General features: G+C 40.5%; 2 protein-coding genes across 6 annotated transcripts in view; one reads left to right on the forward strand and one right to left on the reverse strand.

The window, feature by feature from the left end:
• cblb (Cbl proto-oncogene B, E3 ubiquitin protein ligase) overlaps positions 1-1,865 on the reverse strand; it is an 84,633-nt gene extending 82,768 nt beyond the window's left edge. The window contains exons 1-3 of one of the 5 annotated variants that reach the window (XM_055514363.1): positions 1,490-1,863; positions 1,098-1,347; positions 287-457 (exon numbers count right to left, since the gene is read on the reverse strand). In XM_055514363.1, the coding sequence (XP_055370338.1) occupies positions 287-454 (168 nt within the window). In that variant the 5' untranslated portion in view covers positions 455-457; positions 1,098-1,347; positions 1,490-1,863. Of the gene's footprint in view, positions 1-286; positions 458-989; positions 1,012-1,097 lie in introns of those variants that run through there. The other 4 variants (XM_029173226.3, XM_029173225.3, XM_029173222.3 and 1 more) reach the window with 4 other exon arrangements.
• A 7,169-nt stretch (positions 1,866-9,034) lies between these two features.
• LOC114868966 (uncharacterized) overlaps positions 9,035-20,485 on the forward strand; it is a 31,073-nt gene continuing 19,622 nt past the window's right edge. Inside the window, exons 1-2 of the mRNA XM_029172684.3 lie at positions 9,035-9,187; positions 15,488-16,440. Of these exons, the coding sequence (XP_029028517.1) occupies positions 15,733-16,440 (708 nt within the window). The 5' untranslated portion in view covers positions 9,035-9,187; positions 15,488-15,732. The remainder of the gene's footprint in view (positions 9,188-15,487; positions 16,441-20,485) is intronic.

Genomic DNA, 20,485 nt, shown 5'->3' on the forward strand with positions numbered 1-20,485 from the left:
AACACTTTTGAACACATCAGTTTGCACCTATACAACAACATGGTGTAGGCGCTGTGGTGACATTGCCTGTTTCTACTCTGCTTTGTCCGTACATGTCAAACTTCAGCAATTGGCAATTCAGACAAATATTACGACTGTGTCTGATTACTGTTCATTGTTCTCATGTGAGCAAATTAACGTGAGCCACAAGTGCACCCTGTTATGTTAGCACCAGCACCTTAAGTCCATGCAGATAAGCAGATGCTGTGCCCACTACCTTCTAACAGGGTAACTGCTCCACACTCACAACTTTATCCATGAGTTTCCAGGTTTTCTCCACAGTCCGTCGATCAGCAACTGCCTGTTTGGGTTGCCCCACAGCATCCTGGATGGCATCAATGATGCCTAAAATCCTTCCTTTGCTTTGGTTTGGTGCGCGGCCACCAGCATTTCGGCCATTAAGAGCAGTTGCCATTTCCTGTACAGCAAGGGAAAAAACCAGACATTTCAGACTTCAGAACTCTTGAATGTTGAAGAATTATTTGTAACTAGTTGTTCTATGTAAAATGCTGTGTGTGTTGTTGGAGCCTCTTGGCCAGGACTCCCTTGAAAAAGAGGTCTTTGAATCTCAATGGGACTTTCCTGGTTAAATAAAGGTTAAATAAAATAAAAAAAATTGCTTTATCCACACTTGTTAAAATGACTGACAAGCTGAGTGGGTGCTAGTGACTGCTCACAGCCGGGACACTGCAACTACCAAACCCTGTCTTTACATGTGTGAAATGAGAAGCCTGAAGCCCTGCTTTAAAGCAGCCTACTCCCTCCACTTATGATGATGTATTTTTCACAGTAAATATTTGTGAAAGTGTAACATATTGTCATAAATCGAACTGGTTTCTTTAGCATTAATGTTGTGGTTTATTGCTAAGCGTCTCTGAGCTACTTGTACTGTGTTCCCAGGGTTACTTCTTATTACTTGAATACTATTATTAAAGTGCCATAAAACCGACCTTTAACGTATCCCGTTGACAACACGTGCGACTGGCAGCCCGTGGAACTGCACATATGTCTTCATTTTAAGACCATCATGAGTGGAGGAAATGTAAGTCACAACTTACCAAGCCACCGGAGATTGTTTGGAGGGATCCCGGCTGAAATCATTCGACATCAAGCACACAAACAAGAAGGACTCCGGAAGGAGGTGAAGAGGATGTAGGCTCTAAGGCGCGTTCGGCCCTGTTACTTGGCCATAAATATTGTGTTATAAATTCGTCTTGGACAGGGTGTTTCCGCGAAGCCGTCGAGGAGTTCGATCAACGCGAGCCGGCAGCTCTGTACTTTGTTTTCAACAGCTACATCGGCGTAAAGCTAAAAAATAGTACAAAATACACATCCGTTTTCACATTTCAAAATAAATCCTCAACGAGGAACAAAGACGGCCTGATCACTATTTTACTTTACAGTAAAGTAAGGTAAAGTAGGAGTTGTATTAAAACACTTTCATGCATACCATATTAATATTTCCCGTGCAACAACTGTAGTCTCTTTTTACAATTTGAAATTGTTGTTATACTTCCTGTACGATCTGTGCATCCCCTAGCTGACTTGACGCAGCTGTCCCTGCGTAAGGAGGGTAAACTGGCCTGTGAAGCAATGATCTCCAGGAACCGACCGAGGCATCGGCGAAAGCGACCTGGTCCATTCGTTCAGTTTAAGTATTTCACTTACAGCAAGCATGTAAAACTCTGGAAAAACCTGCGACCTCCGTAGGTCGCAGGTGACTGAATATTTATTTAAAGGTAAATAGCAACGGTGGAGAGAAAACGCTTTATAAAGGAAGAAACCTCCAGCAGTACCAGGCTCCAAGGGGAAAAGGGAACAAATCCACGAGACAAACTAAATCACACACACACACACAGTACAAAACACATGATGTAAGAAGAACCAAAAATTCATGGGCAATCATCATTCTCACAAATCTAACTTTATTTATTTAACACCTTAGAGTTTCATAAACTAGTGATTTGACCAGGGTTTCACCTGTGGGTTCGAATTTAGACTTGTAGGTTGGTCTAGTAGTGAGAGAAGCAGTAGGTCAACATGACTGTATTAATAAAAAACAATGTCTAACTAGAAAAAGTAATTTCTCGAGAAATTACGTGGGAGAGCTGATCTGCTGCCGCAACGATGACAAACGCTGATTAAGCTGCTGACGTCAAAAAGTTGACTACGTCCAAAAGTTGACTACGGCAAAACGATGAAAACGAGAAAACGAGAAAACGTTGACAAAGATTAAAACGATGACAAAAGATGGAGATCAAAAAGATGATGATTAAAAAGATGACCATGGTCACACTAAGACAAGATTAAAAATATGACAATGATTCAAAAGTTGACCAAGGTAAAAAGATGTCAAATATTAAAAAGTTGACAATCATGAATTAGCTAACTAGCTTTTTGATTTGAAGAAAGTATTTGTAAATAATTAAATAATAAATAAAAATAAAATAAAAGTAAATAAAAAATAATAGTTTAATAACTATTAAAAATTTACCAGTCAGAAACAAAAATCTTGCCATTTAGGGTAATAAATTACATTGTTGCTTTTATTTTGAAAGGATTTAGAGGTTGTGTGTGAGTGATTACTAAACTATAAAATAGTCATTAGATAGTCATAATTTATCATTCACTAGCAAGAATAGCCCTATTAAAGCAAAAAAAAAAATTTAGATTAAGCCCTTTCAGAATAAAAGCACCCTAATAAGTGTGAGTGGTTATTTGCTGAACTCTAAAATAGTCTCATTAAAAATTGGTAAGTATTCAGAACCAGAAATGTTCTAATCAATCTTGCCATTAAAAGGTAATAAATTGTAATTGGTGCTTTTATTTTGAAAGGATTTAGAGGAAATGTGTGGGGGTAATAGCGTAACTGTCAATTAGTCTTTAAATAATCATAATTACCCATTCAAAGGCAAAAACAGTGCAGTTAAAGCTAATAATTGGCATTGGTGCTTTTATTTTGAAAGGATTTAGAGGAAGCATGTGTGGGTAATTACTAAACTGTTAATCTATCTTTAAAAAGTCATAATTACCCATCTAAAAGCAGAAATACTGCTATTAAAGCTAATTATTTGGCTTGGTGCTTTTATTTTGAAAGGATTTAGAGGAAGTGCGTGCTTAATCACTACACAATCCAATAATGTTTTGCATTAATATCAAACTATTAATAATTTGAATCCGCTACAGCAGCCAACAGTACCATCATGAAATAAAAACCTGCGACGGGTTCCCTGCAGACACTCATAACATTACACTGAAGCTGTGATATTTATTCAATGATACTGAGTGAAATGGTCAGATACTGGAAAGGAAACAAAAGTTGCCACCATTGACCACTGTTTTTGCTTTTTTGAATAATTATCAACAAGGTCAAAACCAGAAACAAGCCCTTGAAGTACAAATATTACAGACATTAATGGCAAATAGCCCTTCACACCACTAGGGGCGGATTTGTTAATCTTCTGTACTTACCTGTTTTGTTTGCCAGATTGTTCACACACCTTGTTGTCGACCTTCCAGCGGCTAGTTAGTCCATGGTTTCTGTTTTGTGCCTGTTGCCTTGACCTTGCCTCTGTCTTGTCCCTGCCTGTACCTTTCGCTGGAGTTTTTGACCAATGCCTGTTTGACCATCCTATTGCCTGCTGTTTTGGTCTCGCCACTGTTAAAGGAACATGGTCTTCACATACTGTCTCAGCACTGTGCATTTCGGTCCTTCATCTCTCTGTTCCTGCTCAGTTCATGACAACTGCTTGTTGCTTAAATCCCAGAGTGGATTACATTAGTAGGCTCCCTGATGCTGACTGATACAGAATAGAGATGGGAAGTTCGATTATTTAACTGACTTGGATCTTTAAGTCTCGATCAGTAAAGTGAACGAATCATTGAGTCATTGGTTCATTTACAGAAGCGCTGTGGGCGTTGTAATAATGGTCGCGGTTCCCAAACACTATATACTGAAGACTACACGGTGTCAGAACGTCAAGGCGGCGGACCCACATGCACGGCACGGACAGGCTGGGGTATGAGTAGCAATAGGAATTTATTCCAACTCAGTGTCGATATCAGGCTGGGTCATACACGGACAGTTCATACAGCGTATAAAGGAGCAGGCAGAATCGGTGTCGGGGACAGGCAAGGTTCGTACACGAGAGACTGTTTTACAATACCAGATTGTCAGGCGTAGAATCGTGGTCAGGCAGGCAGATAAGGTCGGTAACATGCAAGAGCAGAAGACCAGGGCAGACAAGGCAGGAAGGGACTAGGCAGGCTCGGAATCAGAGGTCAAAAACAAGATACACGGTGCACGACGGGTCTAGGTCAAAGAACACTGAAAGTGGGGATAACACGCAACACGAGCAAACAATCTGGCGATTTTCTAGAGTGAGAGGTGGTGCTTAAATATACTGAACTGATTACTGATGATGTGCAGGTGTGGATAATGACCGGTAATGGCAGGGGACAGCTGTGGAGTGATTATGGCAGGAAGTCCTTCAAAATAAAACCAGAGATCAGAACCAATGCACGACAGACAGGAAAGACTTCAAAATAAAACCAGGGAACCAGACACTACCGAATGTAAGGAACTTAAAATAAAACAAGGAACAGGACCAGAGACTGTGACACACGGTTTGCCTTAGCGGACAAATTATAATCACAGAATGCCACAAGCAATTCAAACCATGTGAAAGCCTAGCAAATACAAACCACATTAACTGACTTATGTCCTGCATCTTCCCTGCCATTGTTGTTTAACGGCGCTACACTCGCTTGGTGGCGAACATGATAAAAGAACAAACGAACGAACGAATGATCCATTAAGATCAATATGAACGAATCAGGAACGAACTGGGACGCTTGCTGCTCGCTACAGAGCCTGCGCGGCTCGGCTGTCACGTGACAAGAGAACGAATGAACGATCCATATAAACGAATCCCAAAAGAACTGCAGTACCTGGTGCAGCCCAAGCTGCCTTTTACGTAATGGCTGGTAGTGAACAAGTAAAAGTAAAACTTATTTTGACAATTAGTGAGACATTTAAAGCAAAAAGTAACATTATATTAAAATACTAAAATAAAGAAATATATATTCAAATATTTATCTGGTGCATTGGTATATTTATCTTGTCCAAAATGTGACATTATTATTATTAATTATTATTATTATTATTATTATTATTATTATTATTATTATACATTTATTTATATGATTGTGACAGAGTATACATGACCACAAAATCAAGTTGATATAATGCTTGAAATTATTGATTTACTGTACAAACCCACTTTACATTACTGTATATACACAATGACACACATCTACAAGAATCGAAGACCACTAAAATTATGATTTTATTAATAAATATTGTATGTTGGCTGTCAGTTGACAAAAAAATAAACAGCAGAAATCTACATCGTTCATTTTGAATTGATAAACATTGTTCTGTTTATCAGTCCACACAGACCGCAGCTGAGCCACAGCTGTCAAAAACGAGCGACCCATAAGAATCCGTAGGAATGAATCAGGAACGAACTGAAACGCTTGCTGCTCTACAGAGCCTGCGCAGCCTGACTGTAGAATACTTAAAGAATACTAATTGAAGGTCGCTCAGTTGAGTTAGTCCTGAACAAATTATTTCTGTTTCCTGTCCTGCTGACTGAGCTTAAACAGCTGCTGCCATGTGTCGAAAGAAGGTAGTGCATGGAACTGAACAAGTCGTTCCCTCAGAGGACTCGAGTCATATAAAAGATTAGTTTATATTCACACACATCACTAATACAGAATAGTTTTTAGTTTTTTAAAGTTTTTAGTTTTTTTTAAGTTCCGGCGTGCTCCTTGCCCTCTCAGCTGTAGTTACAATGCAGTGATGTCACGTGGCAAATTCACTGCACTATTGCGGATGCTGCTGGCTGCTCGTACCCACCCCTTCCAAATGCAGTATAGTACCGATTTAAATTTCTCAGTACCAAATTAGTACAGGTATACCATGCAGCCCTATTCTATACTAAGTTTTCTCATTTAGGATGTAACTGACAAAGGGGAATCCAGAAAATCCTCAGCTCAACCCATCCAGACTGGGACTCATCTTGGAGGGGATAGACGAACTAGCCAACCTGCCTCAGACCTTCTATCTTTGGACTGGTCAATGCGCTCCACCTGAACTAAATACTGTAGATGAAAAACACTTTTACCTTTGTTAAACAGCTGCTGTAATGCTCAAGCTGGTTAGAAGTGAGCTTACTCCTAAAATTCAAAGACTGAAAAATCATGTGATGTTACATTGTTTGGTACTATGTACATAGTGTATTGTAGGGTACAGTTACAGTATTTCAGGTTGAAAGTTGTATAACAATGGGGGCTTCTCTTATTATTATTGGACTGCTTCTTGAAAAAACACATGTTACTGTCTTTTATAACATTTTTAGTTTTGGATACAAAACTCTTTTGTTTAAATCAATTGACTAAATATTGCACTTAATGTAAAGATTTAAATTAAGTAGTCTAGCAGATAAATTGATGCTAATAAAGATTTTAAGTTGAATGAACATTGCATGTAGTGCACCCAATATAAAATAAACATTTTGGCATTTATTTGGGGTGCATGGCATGTCACCTTTATTGAAAACACTTTATCAATCTACACTTAAATTTTAGTGATATCTGATTTGATCAAATGCGCTCGGCCAGTGTTTGTACTAACGGGTGGGTAAAAATAAATAAGTAAAACAAACTAAAACAAGTAAAATGTCAGACTTGGGCAGGTGGCGGACCCACATGCACAGCACAGAGGCAAGGTGAGGATTAAACACGGGTTTATTTTGAGATGCAGGGTCAGACGGTCCAGGTCAAACACAAGGCGCGGTAATGAAGTACAAAAGGGAGCAGGCAAGGTTCGGTACACATGAGGTCTCGGTAAAGGTACAGGCAAGGGCTAAGCAAACTCACGGTCAGTTGTTCAGTCAAGGTTCAGGCAGGAAACGACGGTCAAGGTAATCAGGAACAAATACACGAGGGAACTAGACACGAAACACTGGACCGAGGTATGGAACTAACAATCTGGCAAGGGACTATGGGAACAGGTGGTGGCTAAATACGCAGGTGAGTGATTAACTGATTACAGACAGGTGAGCTGAATGAACTAGGGAACAGACTGAGGAACAGGAAGTACTACAAAATAAGACAGGACATGACGTGAAACATGACATAAAACACACTGACAACAGACAATTCATGCTTATTTCAATAATAATCACAAGTAATCAATGAAGTATCTACTGCAGTTCATAGATGTTATTCAAGGGGGGGTTGGTAAAGGTTTGATGTGTTTTTCAACTGAACTTTCACCAAGGTGAGAATACAGTGTCATATGAATGCGCAAGTCAGTGGGAGTGTCATGGATCCAGGTTCAGGGGTAATATTTTTCCAGCACTCAAACCCAGTAAGTCTAACATGTGTACTGAACTGTGTTCTTGCTTCGGCCCTGCCTTGCTTGCGCCCTGACTGTTATACTCTGCCTTGCTGGATTTTTGACCATTGCCTGGAACTATCTGCTGATTGTCTGATCCCTGCCTGTACTGTTGCTCTCCCAACCTGTGTACCGAGCTCTGCCTGTCTGACTACCTTTGTGAGCATTAAAGACTGCTGAACTGAACCTTGTCTTTGAAAGTATGCTTTTGGGTCCTACACACCTCGTTTGTGATAGGGGTAAGGGACATGATGAACTCGCAGAAACATTTCACCACATGCAGCGGGGTAACAAACCACATCAAAGCACACATCAAAGTAGGCAAATTGTTGGGCTGAACTCCGCACAAAATAAATAAAAGTAAGACCGTGCACATGGGAACACAGCGATACAAATCTGCGAGTTCAGTTTGGTAGCAGGGAAAACGGCTCAGATTTATTTGCAACATCTGATTATCCCACAGGAATAATTTAGTTTTAAGTGTACTTTTACGTAATGACGCGCCCCTGTCCCTGAAACTGCAGCTTCAGAGTTGTCTCAAACAAGCCCGCTCACACAGAAGCTCTGCTGTGCCTTTCCCTTTACTTTACAGAAACTTATTTACCTACGCAGCTTGAAAAATCTGTTTAGTACTTTTCCTTAAAACTAAATGTATGAAAAATAAACTTATATTAAATGTGTGCTTTTCTTTTAATTTTTATAATTTAAAATACAAAACAACAAATTAATCGTACGTAATCTTATAAATAAATGAAAACCTTGCTGCATTCATTATGTGGCCGCAGCTGTGGCCATCACAGGCCATTTGAAATATTGTTATTCAAATGTATAAATTTAAATCAAATGTACTAAAGCAAACTTTGCACAACATGTTAGGTTAGTGCTATGGAAATGGGAGTTTAACCTAGGATTTTCTTTAATACATTTATATAAAAAATATATATATATTTAAATTAAGCTAAAACAGATTTGTTAGCTTAGAGTGTTCAGCTCAGTTACTTGCAAATGTCAGCTGAATAAACAAAATGAAAAAAAATAACACAACAGGTCACATGCGTAAGCTGAAATAGAATTTTGAATTTTAAAATACAATCCAGATTAGTTCAGTAAACATGCTGATCTATATCAGTTCGACAAGAAAACAGTGGATTAACATATGTTTTTTGGCTGTTTTGAGATGATATATAATGTTTTGTGTGCAATCACACTGTCACTCGCGGTATTACATTAAATTAAACTACATGTAAATTATTAACAATCTTCAAAATAATAAAAGAAATACCTTATGACTATAAACCACACTACAAAAGTAATATTAATCAATTAACATGAATAAATGTACATGGCAAACATAAGACTGTCATTTTGTACCATTTTTGTGCATGTTTACAAGTACCCCAAGCCAAACATGGACCCCACCCTTATCAGCATTTAGCAGATGTAAAAAGCAAGACATTTCACCACCCAAACATTGGCCACTATCCAATCAGGGAGAACTTGATGAGTAACAAGGTGTGGTCTGTGGAGATATGACATTTTCTGAGGGTATTACCGTCCTGAGCAGATCTCAAGACTGTCTACATAACTAAATAACTAACTAACTATATGTGCTTTGTCTTCTAGGACTTTGGCCTTCCATGGTGTAATTTAGGTTTTTGTACACAACTGAAGATAAAATAAACTGAGGTAAGAAAAGTAGGATAGCATGTAGTTTTAATCTATAGTTGTTTCATACATTCATTTATTTATACATGTGGCTAAGCATTGTTTGTGTATTTCATATCAATCCCATTTAGTTCTGTAGGTATACCAGGTTTAAATTCGTTGTAAGGACACATGGCGGAGTCAAGAAACAAAGGTAAGAATATTTTTTAATTAGGTTTGAAAACAAAATATTTGATACAAAAGACTGTGCATTTAGAAATTAAAACTAGATAAAGCGAAAACAATGTACAGCGAATGCTGCCATGCTGCAGGTATTGCTGAAAAATTGCTGAAAGATTTAAAATATAGCTGAAAGTAGCTGAAGCATTATAACATAGATTAATGTATTTAAAGAGAATGAGAAAATTATTATTATTATTATTATTGTTTAAAATTTAATATTTGCAGAAGAAGCTGAAGCAATTGAATTTCATATTGAGAAAAGTTGAAAATCAGCTGAAATTGAAGAAATGTGTAAAGGTTGGCTTAATATGATGAAATTTAGCTAAATGTATTAAAATGAATATTTTGATATTTAAATGGTCTCTGTAGCTGAAAGTATGCAGGACTAGTTAAGTGCAGAAAGAACAGAAGAACTATAATATACTATAACTATATACGAGTAGACGTAGATGAAGCATTTCCATAAGAAAATGCACAGTGAATGCTTCCATGCTGAATGTATTCCTGAAGAAATGCTGAAAGTAGCTGAAACATTTAAAACAGCTGAAAATAGCTGAAGCATGTAACGCATAGATGAATGTATCTGTGTCAGACTAGGGCAGGCGTCGGACCCACATGCACAGCACAGAGGCAGGTTGAGGGAAAAATAACGGCTTTATTGCTATAAGCAGAGTCAGACGGTCCAGGTCATACACGGAGAGCTCGGTAGTGATGCACAGAAGGGAGCAGGCAATCTCAGGTCCAGTATACAGGCAGGGTTCGATACACAAGAGATCGCGGCGACGGTACAAACAAGGGCTAGGCAAAACTCACGGTCAAGCAGGGTTCAGTCAGGATCAACACACGGGAGGTCACACAGGAAATGCTGGATAGGAGTGCAATGGCAAAGAAACTCGACAATCTGGCAAGGGACTATGGGAACAGGTGGTGGCTAAATACACAGGTGAGTGATTAACTGATTACAGACAGGTGAGCTGAATGAACTGGGGAGTGAACAACTGAACTGATAACAGGAAGTCTACAGAATAAAACAGGAAGTACAGGGAAACGTGACAATCTGAATATAATTAGGAGTTGTTTAAACAGAGTTAAATATTTGCAGAAGAAGCTAAGGTAGTTCCTCAAATTGAGGAAAGTTTAAAAATATTTGCTGAAATTGAAGTAAGTTAAGAAGTTGCTTAGTTTGATGGTATATAGCTTAATGTATCAAAACAGCTAAATATTATAATTACAGTGTTTGCGTAAGAGCAAAGCACTTTACAAAGTAAGGTTTGAGACTTTACACAACTAAACCCAACAAATCCCATATATAGCAAGCCTTTAATTACAATTTGACAGCAACAGTGGAGAGGAAAAACTTCCAGTCTAATGAGAAAGAAACCTCCAGCAGAGCCAGGCTGGATGTGGGCGGCCATCTGCCTCGACTGGTTGGGGTGAGGGGATAGAGAGAAAGAAAAGCACAGCAACAACATCAAGCAACAACAGAGCACAGGCAGGATGGTTGGACCAGGGACTGGACACAAGCAGAATGGTTGGACTAGGATGTACAGTAGGTGAGGATAGAGTAGGGGAGAGAGAGAGAGAGCGGGGGAGAAGAACAACTACTGGAGAAAAATAGACAAGGTTTATTAAACATTGAACAATGATGGGAGGTATTGGATAGAAGAGATAGAAGGAAACACAGGAGCTCAATGTATAAATTAAGTCCCCCAGCAGTCTATGTCTATTGCAGCTTAACTGTACAGCTGTAAATAACAATTATGGCCAGTGACCTGAACCATCTCTAACTATAAGATTTATCAAAAAAGGACGCATTTGGAAATGCTTTGTAGGTGAGTAGGAGAATTTTAAATCCTATCCTTAATTTTACAGGCAGCCAGTGCAGAGAAGCTAAAAGCTAAAGAAATGTGATTTTCATTTTGAAGTGCCGTCAGAACTCATTTTATGCTGCAGCATTTTGAATTAGCTGTAGGCTTTTTAGCTGTAGGCTTTTTAAGGAGCTGTGCAGTAACACATGCATGAATCAGTTTCTCTGCATTGCTCTGAGAGAGGAGGCTTCTGATTTTAGCTATATTTCTAAGGTGAAGGTAGGCGGTTCTGCAGATTTGTTTAATGTATGATGCTCTTTTACATCATACATTAAACATACAGATCCAGACTTTTTTTTAGGCCCAACAATAAGAATTTCGTTTTTATCAGAATTTAGTTGAACAACTTTGAATTTTGATCTGTTTCATTTGGCTCAAAAGACATATATACTGTAGCAGAGTATCACCTGCATAACATTTTATAATATAAAAAAAAAAACCTATAAAATGCTCCCTAATAATCTCACCTAGAGGAGACATGTATTGACTGAACATTATTGGACCAAGCACAGAACCGTATGGTACTTCAAAGCTAATCCTTGTACATATGGAGGATTTGTTGTTAACATTAACAAACTGGAATCTGTTCAACAAATAAGACCTAAACCATTCCAGTGCTGTTCCTTTAATTCCAATGCTATTTTCAATGTATGTAATCTCAGCAGCCTAGCAAGAGATTTTGATAAAATGTGTTCAAGCCAGCTGCGGCAAATGTGTGAGCTGCATCACCACTGGCGAGTTGCCACATTGACAGCTTCAACGTAAAAGAACGTATGCTTTCATAATACTAGATGTCCACATCCACTGGAAGAGTAGGAATCCTGTCTGCAACTCTGTTTCTTGATAGGCTTATATTTGCAAAAGCCTGGCGCTGAGAGTAAACACAGACCCGCCAACAGTTCATTCACCTTCTGTCTTCTCCACTGTCCTTGAAAGGCATGAAGACTCATAGTGGCAATGAAGGTTATATTCTTTCAGCACTCCAACATGCTGTAAACTTTCCCATTCACTTCTGTGAATAAGTAGGATGATGACCATTTTTGTTGGAACACTCTGCATTCACTTTGAGACATACTGGGGCAAAGAGGGTGCCAAGTAGTGATGTGTCATGAGCAAAAGAATTGGTGCTGAGAGCTGATGCTTTGTAGTGAATCAGAATAGAGTGAGAGCCAGCTCCCAGTTTTCCCCTTTCGCTGCTTACCTCAGTGCTCAGCCTGAGCTCTGCTCAAGTCAGAACTTTGTTTTGATTGATCAGCAGCGGCATAAACAGGGCAGATACTCACCGAGAGAAGAAATTGGATCAGTTTATTTAAGCTGAGGCATCTGACCTTTTTGAATTCCAGCCTTTACTGGGGACCTTAATACTGTTTGCTTGAGATTGTTTCTGTTCTGTGGCGTTGTTTGCAGATTTTTTGTTAATTTGTGCAATAAAATGTTTTAATTTTAAAAAGGAAGAACTTTTCTGTAATAATTAATACAAAAAATTAGGCAATTATAAGGTTGTTATAAAACTGTTTGCTTGAGTTTGGTTTTAGTTCTAGTCTGTGAATCTACTTGCAGTAAAATGTTTCATATAATAATATTAAACAAAAGAATGGTTTTGTAACAGAGTAAGTGTACAAAATTAATAATTAACAATTTTAAGGCTTATAACACTGCACACAACACACAAACCATAGGTTTTGCAAAGTTATGGTAAAGGCCTAAAAAAATCCTAAATCCGTTCAGGACTTGAAAGAGTCTTCTTTGGGAGTTGAGCCAAAAGAGGTATTTGAAACAAGCTGAACTTTCTATCACTAGTGTCAAGGCACACAAGAATAAAAGAAATAAGAATGCTTTTATTAGTCCCACTGCAGGGAAATTGCACCTCACAACAGCAACAGGACAGAAAACGAAGAGAAAACATACAAACACACACCCATAAACAGAGCACACATCCATAAACAGCAAATGTAGTTAACAGTTCTGATTGTAGAGTGTGACTGCAGCAGGGAGGAGAGATCTGAGATATCTCTCCTTCACACAGCAAGGGTGGATTAGTCTGTTACTCAAGCTGCTCTGAAGCTGCTCTCCAGAGCAAACAGTGAGTCCTCCTGTGGGTGAGAGTCCTGGTCCAGAATAGATGTGAGTTTGTATAGGAGTGCACAATAGGTCACAGTAGGTCCTGTGCACTCTGCATTGTCGTCATCAGTGATCAGTTATCAGAGAACTCCTGCAGCTATCCGTGTTGTGTCTGAAGTATAGAGGGTGAAGAGGAAAGGGGCCAGTACAGTCCCCTTGGGGGCCCCCACATTGCTGGTCAGAGTGTCAGACACACTCTCTTGACTCTCACAAACTGTGGCCTGTCTGTGAGGTAGTCCATAATCCACTTTGTCAGATGAAGGTCCGCACCAGCCTCCTCCAGTTTGTGTTTCAGAAGCACCAGCTGGATGGTGTTAAAGGCACTGGATAAGTCAAAGAACATGATCTTCACAGAACTGCAGAGCTTCTCCATTTGAGAAAGAGCTCAATGTAGGAGGAAGATGATGGCGTCCTCAACTCCTAGAGTCTGCTTGGTCGAACCAATTGAACTAGCTTCAGGTCATTAACCCATCTCAGGTCCCCCTCAGCTTTGTAGCCAGAGATGGTTTTCAGGCTTCTCCACACCTCACTAATGTTATCCTGCTGTATATGCTTCTCCATCTTTCTGTAGCTGGCCTTCCCCCCATGGACTTTCCTCCTCAGCTCCTTCTGCACCCTCCTCAGCTCCTCCCTGTTCCCTGATCTAAACGCTCACTTCTTCTCCTTTAGCAGAGCTTTAATATCAGGGGTGATCCACGGCTTGTTGTTGGCAAAACACCGTACAGCCTGGAGGGTACGGTGTTTTCACAGCAGAAGTTGATATAGTTTGTTACACAGTCTGTGATGGTATTAATGTCCCTCCCACGTGGTTCGCAGAGCTCCATCCACACGGTGGTGTTAAAACAGTCTCTGAGAGCCTCCTCACTCTCAGCTGTCCACCCCCTCACTGTGCGAGGCACCACCGGTTGGCTGTGTACAACAGGTTTATACACAGGCAGGAGATGCTGGATGTTATGGTCAGCTCACCTGGGCAATCAGCTTGAAGTTTGCCTCTAGGGCTGTTTTCTCTCTCTTCTTGATCAATGGTTTATTTTTGGTTTTATTTAGTCCGTCCTAAATATGTGTGATGTCGCTGTGTGGGTGGACAGGTTGAGTTCGTGCCGGAGGGGGGGTTTGCAACCAGCTGCTGAAACCAAATCAATTAAGCAATAGGCACAAAATAAATAAGTAGGGATGTACCTTAGGCTGACGCATTCATAACTAAACAACTGCTGTGGTTTACCTGTGAAATTTATAATAATACTAATAATAGTGTTAAAGTTTGTGCACACACTCATACAAACATACATATACATATATCATATACATATGAATTATTATACATAATCTCATAATACTTAATATTAGCCGTGTCATACAACATCACAACTACCATAATCACACCTTGTTGATAGTGATAAGTACCAGTAGCTACAGGTAGCTTGCCGCTACACCCAGCCAAATGAGGGGAGGGTTATCATCATACCTGAGACTTTCTCGTGAATGTCTACCATTGTGATGGTTACTGGATGTTGTTCAGGAAGGTTGCTGTTCTCTTAAAACACTCGAGTGATAGTTGCTGAAAATGAGCCTCTATATGCCTATGTAGATATTGCACCAAAAAACAGGCATTTGCAGCTAGAATAGTAAAAAATAAGAACATTTTTACGTGACCTCATGGTTTTTAACTTCTGTGTAGTGTATGTTATATATATGTTGAATGTATTTGTCCAGAACTGTTATAACATTTAAAAAGGGAAAACTAGAGGCAAGGAAAAAAACAAGAAAAGTATCAAAACACAAACTTAGTAGTAGAAAATAAGAAAACATATGACAATCTTACTAGAAGTAATAATGCAAACACAGCAGAAATAGGAAGGACAGGAACTGTAACAGCCTGAACAGATAACATGATAAAATAATAGTGGAACAGAGGTCTTTAAATACAAAGTGAGGTAAAATTAATGATGCTACAAGGACAACTGACAAGAATTTTCCTAATTTTCCTTTATGATAGACACAAGCAGGGATCACTTTAATCAGTTAATATACAAAGTATATTCTTTATTATTATTAAATAATGAATAATTATTATTTGTTAAAATGGTCCATTGTTCCTTTCAATGAACAGAAAGAAGACAACTTCACAGCACGACGACCCAAACTGAACCCAACTTGGCAGAAGAAAACGTCAAGCAACAATATCGTGAGGTGACACTAAGCAAAAAAATGAAACTCTATACCTTAGGATAAGACAGAACATCAAAAAGAGGACATCAACAGGCCGACAGCTGAAAAAACATGAGCAGGATTTATTGATAAAAAACTGACAAATAGAGTATATTACTGACAAACATCAGGAAACAGACGGCTGACATGCAGAGTCAGAAGACGGCTATTGAAAAGCAAAGAGAAGAGTTGGACAACCTGCTCAACATGATCAAGAAAGAAGTGAGAGAGTTGGAAGTAATAAATACTGAGACTGAGATAAAGAAAAAACACCTGGTGAAAATAATAAGAATGAGCAGAAGAAAAGAGATGAAGACAAATACTAAGGCTGCTAAGCAAAGTATGGAAGAGGGAACAGAGCAGAAACCAGAGGTGGAAATACAGGGCAGGATTAATAGGCAAAGGCCAAGTCATGGGGAGTTTCACGGAACCAAAGAAATAACTCAACCTATCTCAGCAGAAGACAATATAGAGATGCAGAGAATGATTTTGGAAATAGAAGAGATCAGAAGGATGCTGCACAAGTTTAAAGAAGATACAACTCTAAGCACTAGAAAGGAGACAACACAAATGAAATGGCTGAATTTTCATTTTAAAAAAGGGAAACAGAAGTTGGAGCAGTTCATGGAGAAGACTACAAAAGAGAGAGATGAGCTAGAAATCATAAAGAAAAGAACACAACAACAAAGGAAGGAGCTTGAACAGAAATTGGAAGATACTTTTAAAAGAATTCTGACTATAAGTGAGTTAACACAAATGAGAAAGTTTGCTACAGAGATAAACAACACCCGAGAAGAACTCCTAAAAACAAAAAATGAAACACAAAACTACAAGGAAGAAGTCAAAAAATACACAGTAAGTGATTCCTTCACTTTGATTTGTCTTTGTTCAGTTATGGACTTACAAGTAAAAACTGTAAGGAAAGTGCTATCTGTGTTTTCTGTCTGTAATCTTTCCCCAAGACACTGAAAAATATGAAAAATAACTAATACATTTCACAGCACATAGAGCAAATACATCAAAACGTCCCAGCACATAAATAATATGCAGGATAATGTGAAAAGTACCTTGTGCATTAATAACCATAATTAACATGTTAGTAAGTAATGCTGCATGTTGTCAGACATGGCATTTGATTATATTATATATATACCACTATTCTCACCCTCCGCGGGTGGTCTCATCTACTTTCCAAGCTCGGGTCCTCTACCAGAGGCCAGGGAGCTTGAGGGTTCTGTGCAGTATCCTTGCTGTTCCTAGGAATCCAGGGATCTGTTGTAGCCACTCCTCCAGTTTGGGGGTCACTGCCTACAGTGCTCCGATCACCACAGTCACCCCTGTGGCCTTCACTTTCCAAGCCTTCTCCAATTCTTCCCTGAGCCCTTGGTATTTCTCTAGTTTCTCATGTTTCCTTCTCCTGATGTTGCCATCGCTTGGTATTGCCACATCCACCACTACGGCTTTCATCTGCTCTTTGTCCACCACCACAATCTCTGGTTGGTTCGCCATTACTATTCTGTCTGTCTGTATCTGGAAGTCCCACAGGATCTTGGCTCGCTCGTTCTCTACCACCTTGGGAGGTGTTTCCCACTTTGACCTTGGGGTTTCCAGTCCATACTCTGCGCAGATGTTCCTGTATACTATGCCAGTCACTTGGTTATGGCGTTCCATGTATGCTTTCCCTGCCAGCATCTTACACCCTGCAGTTATGTGCTGGACCGTCTCAGGGGCCTCTTTGCCCAGTCTACACCTTGGGTCTTGTCTGGTGTGGTAGATCTGGGCCTCTATGGCTCTGGTGCTCAGGGCCAGAGCAACAAGGAATGCAGCAAAATTCTGCCTCTGTGCTGTCCTTCAGCCCGGCCCTTTCAAGCCATTGGTAGGATTTGTTGAGATCAGCCACTTCAGTTATGTTCCGGTGGTACATCCCGTGCAAGGGCTTGTCCTCCCATGATGGTCCCTCATCCAGCATCTCATCCTCTGTTCTCCACTGCCTGAGACATTCACTCATCACGTCATCTGTCGGGGCCTTATCCTTGATGTACTTATGGATCTTGGATGTTTCATCCCGGATAGTGGTTTTCACACTCACTATTTCTCGGCCTCCTTCTTTGCCGCTAGCGTATAGTCTCAGGGTGCTGGATTTGGGGCGGAACCCTCCATGCACGGTGAGGAGTCTTAACATCTGTGGTCTGTATCTCTTCCTTTCCCGCAGGGTATCTGATCACTGGCAGGGCGTAGCTGTTTATTGCCCGGGATTTGTTCTTGCCATTGAGCTGGTTTCTTAGGACTTGCCTTACTCGTTGGAGGTATTTGGCTGTTGCCGCATTCCTTGTTGCCTGTTCAAGGTTGCCGTTCGCCTGTGGTATTCCAAGGTACTTGTAATTGTCCTCAATGTCTGCTATTGTTCCTTCTTGGAGTGAGACCCCTTCTGTGTGGATTACCTTGCCTCTCTTTATCACCATCCTCCCACATTTCTTGAGTCCGAATGACATACCAATGTCCGAGCTGTAGATCCTGGTGGTGTGGATCAGTGAGTCGATGTCTCGCTCACTCTTGGCGTACAGCTTGATGTCATCCATGTAGAGGAGGTGACTTATGGTGGCCCCGTTCCGGAGTCGGTATCCATAGCCAGTCTTGTTTGTTTTTTGGCTGAGAGGGTTCAGACCTATGCAGAACAGCAGTGGGACAGTGCATCTCCTTGGTATATGCCACATTTGATGGATACTTGGGCAAGTGGCTTCCCATTGACTTCAAGGGTGGTTCTTCACAACCTCATCGAGTTTGCAATGAAGGCCCTTAGAGTTCTGTTGATGTTGTACAGTCATAGGCTTTCTTGTAGTCGATCCAGGCTGTGCACAGGTTGGTGTGTCGCACTCTGCAGTCTTGGGCAACTGTTCTGTCTACCAGGAGTTGGTGTTTGGCTCCTCTGGTATCCTTACCAATGCCCTTCTGTGCTTCGCTCATGTATTGACCCATGTGCCCACTTATCTTAGCTGCGATGATGCCTGACATGAGCTTCCATGTTGTGGAGAGGCAGGTTATTGGCCGGTAGTTGGATGGGACTGTACCCTTTGAGGGATCCTTCATTATCAGGATTGTTCGCCCTTTAGTTAGCCATTCAGGGTGGGTCCCATCCCTTAGCAGCTGGTTCATTTGTGCTGCCAGGCGCTCATGGATTGCAGTGAGCTTTCTTAGCCAGTAGGCATGGATCATGTCAGGGCTGTTCAGTTTTTTATTCCTGAGACTCTCTGTTGGATGTCTGCCACTGTGATAGTCACTGGATTCTGTTCAGGGAGGTTGCTGTGGTTTTCCCTCAGATCCACCAGCCACTGTGCATCACTGTTGTGTGACCCCTCCCTTTCCCATATACCTTTTCAGTACTGTTCAGTTTCCAGCCTTGGTGGGAACTGAACTGCTGTTGTTACCCTGCGATTGAGAGTACACTTTCCCAGGTTGTGTTGCGAACAGCCAGTTTATTCGTCTGGCTTTGTTATCTCTGGTGTATATTTAGGCGGCTGGCCAAGGCTTGTAGCCTTTGCTTGGCAGTTTTGAGTGCTTCAGGTATGGTCATCTGGCTGTACCTCTTGGGCATGGGTCTTTTCATTGCACCTCTCTGGGCCTCTGTCATTTGGCTCACTTCCCTCCGAGCTGCCTTGATTTTTGCCTCCAACCTTTGTTTCCATGGTGGGTATTGTTTCTCATGGCTCCCATGATTGCTCTCAATGCTGCATTCACATCTTCCATGAGACTTTCTGATGGTACTTCACTTAGCCATTGTAGTTGGCTTTGGGGGTTGCCTGTTCAATCTCGCCATGATTTTATCTTTCAGGTCAGTCGCTGCCTCGCTCAGCGTATCTGTGCTCATTGGGGCTTCGTACCCAATTTCCGGTTGGGGAGATGGTGAAACCTCCCCTCTGACCTGGCATGCTGGCTCCCCCTTGCCGTAGCATTTGTGTTGTACCTCGTCAATCTCAAGTTGTAATAGCAGTTGCCATTTGTGGATGTTGGAACGCTGAGCTACTAGTTGCTTCGCCATAAGTCTTGAATGTGGGTTTCTCCGTTCCCATTTGCCACACATTCTTTGCATGTAACCCCTCTGACTAGGGTTACTTGAGTAGTAGCATTCCAACAGCATTCCATCCTAGCTATTTCTTTCTTGTTCCAGTAGCCCACTTTTCGCCAAGGTGCTCTGGTTCCCCAGCACCTGACGCAGACCTTGTTAGACCGGGCGACATCTGAGCCGGTATCTCATGTGGTTCATTGTCTCTCATCATTTTGAGGTAGGCGGTAGCTTGAAGGGTCTTGCCCAAGGACCCACACTGGATGCTTATTTGCCCTAACAGGCATTCGAACCGGGGACCCCCTGTATGCAAGTCCTGCGACTTTTACCGATTGAGCTATCCAGTGAGCTATATATATCTATATGTCTGCTTTTGTCTGAAGCTAAGCAAGGATCAGTATTGACTCTTACCAGAGCTGTTTGTGTGTTGTGATATTCTCAAAATCCTGACTGAAAATCTTCGTACTATTATTAGTATTCATACTCAGGTGGTCAGATAATTGCCTAGCTACAATTTTGTCAAGAATCTTGGAAAGAAAGGATAAATTGAAATTGGTCTATAGTTAGCTAGTTCTCCAGGGTCCAGAGTAGGTTTTTTCAATAAAGGTTTGACCACAGCCACCTTAAATGCCTGTGGTATGTAGCCTTTTAATAATGATTGGTGAATATGAATTAATATAAACAAGCCGATTAAAGGTAGACCTTTGTCTGAGTAATCTGGCTGGGATTGGGTCTAAAATGACTTGGAAGAGTTAATTATTGAAGTTATACAGTATTATTAGGCTGTCCTTCTATGCTATACAGTTTACATAATTAGTTGAAATGCCACTGCCTTTCTAG

Source organism: Betta splendens, chromosome 14 (genome assembly GCF_900634795.4).
Source record: "Betta splendens chromosome 14, fBetSpl5.4, whole genome shotgun sequence".
In the NCBI taxonomy this organism is placed as follows: domain Eukaryota; kingdom Metazoa; phylum Chordata; class Actinopteri; order Anabantiformes; family Osphronemidae; genus Betta; species Betta splendens.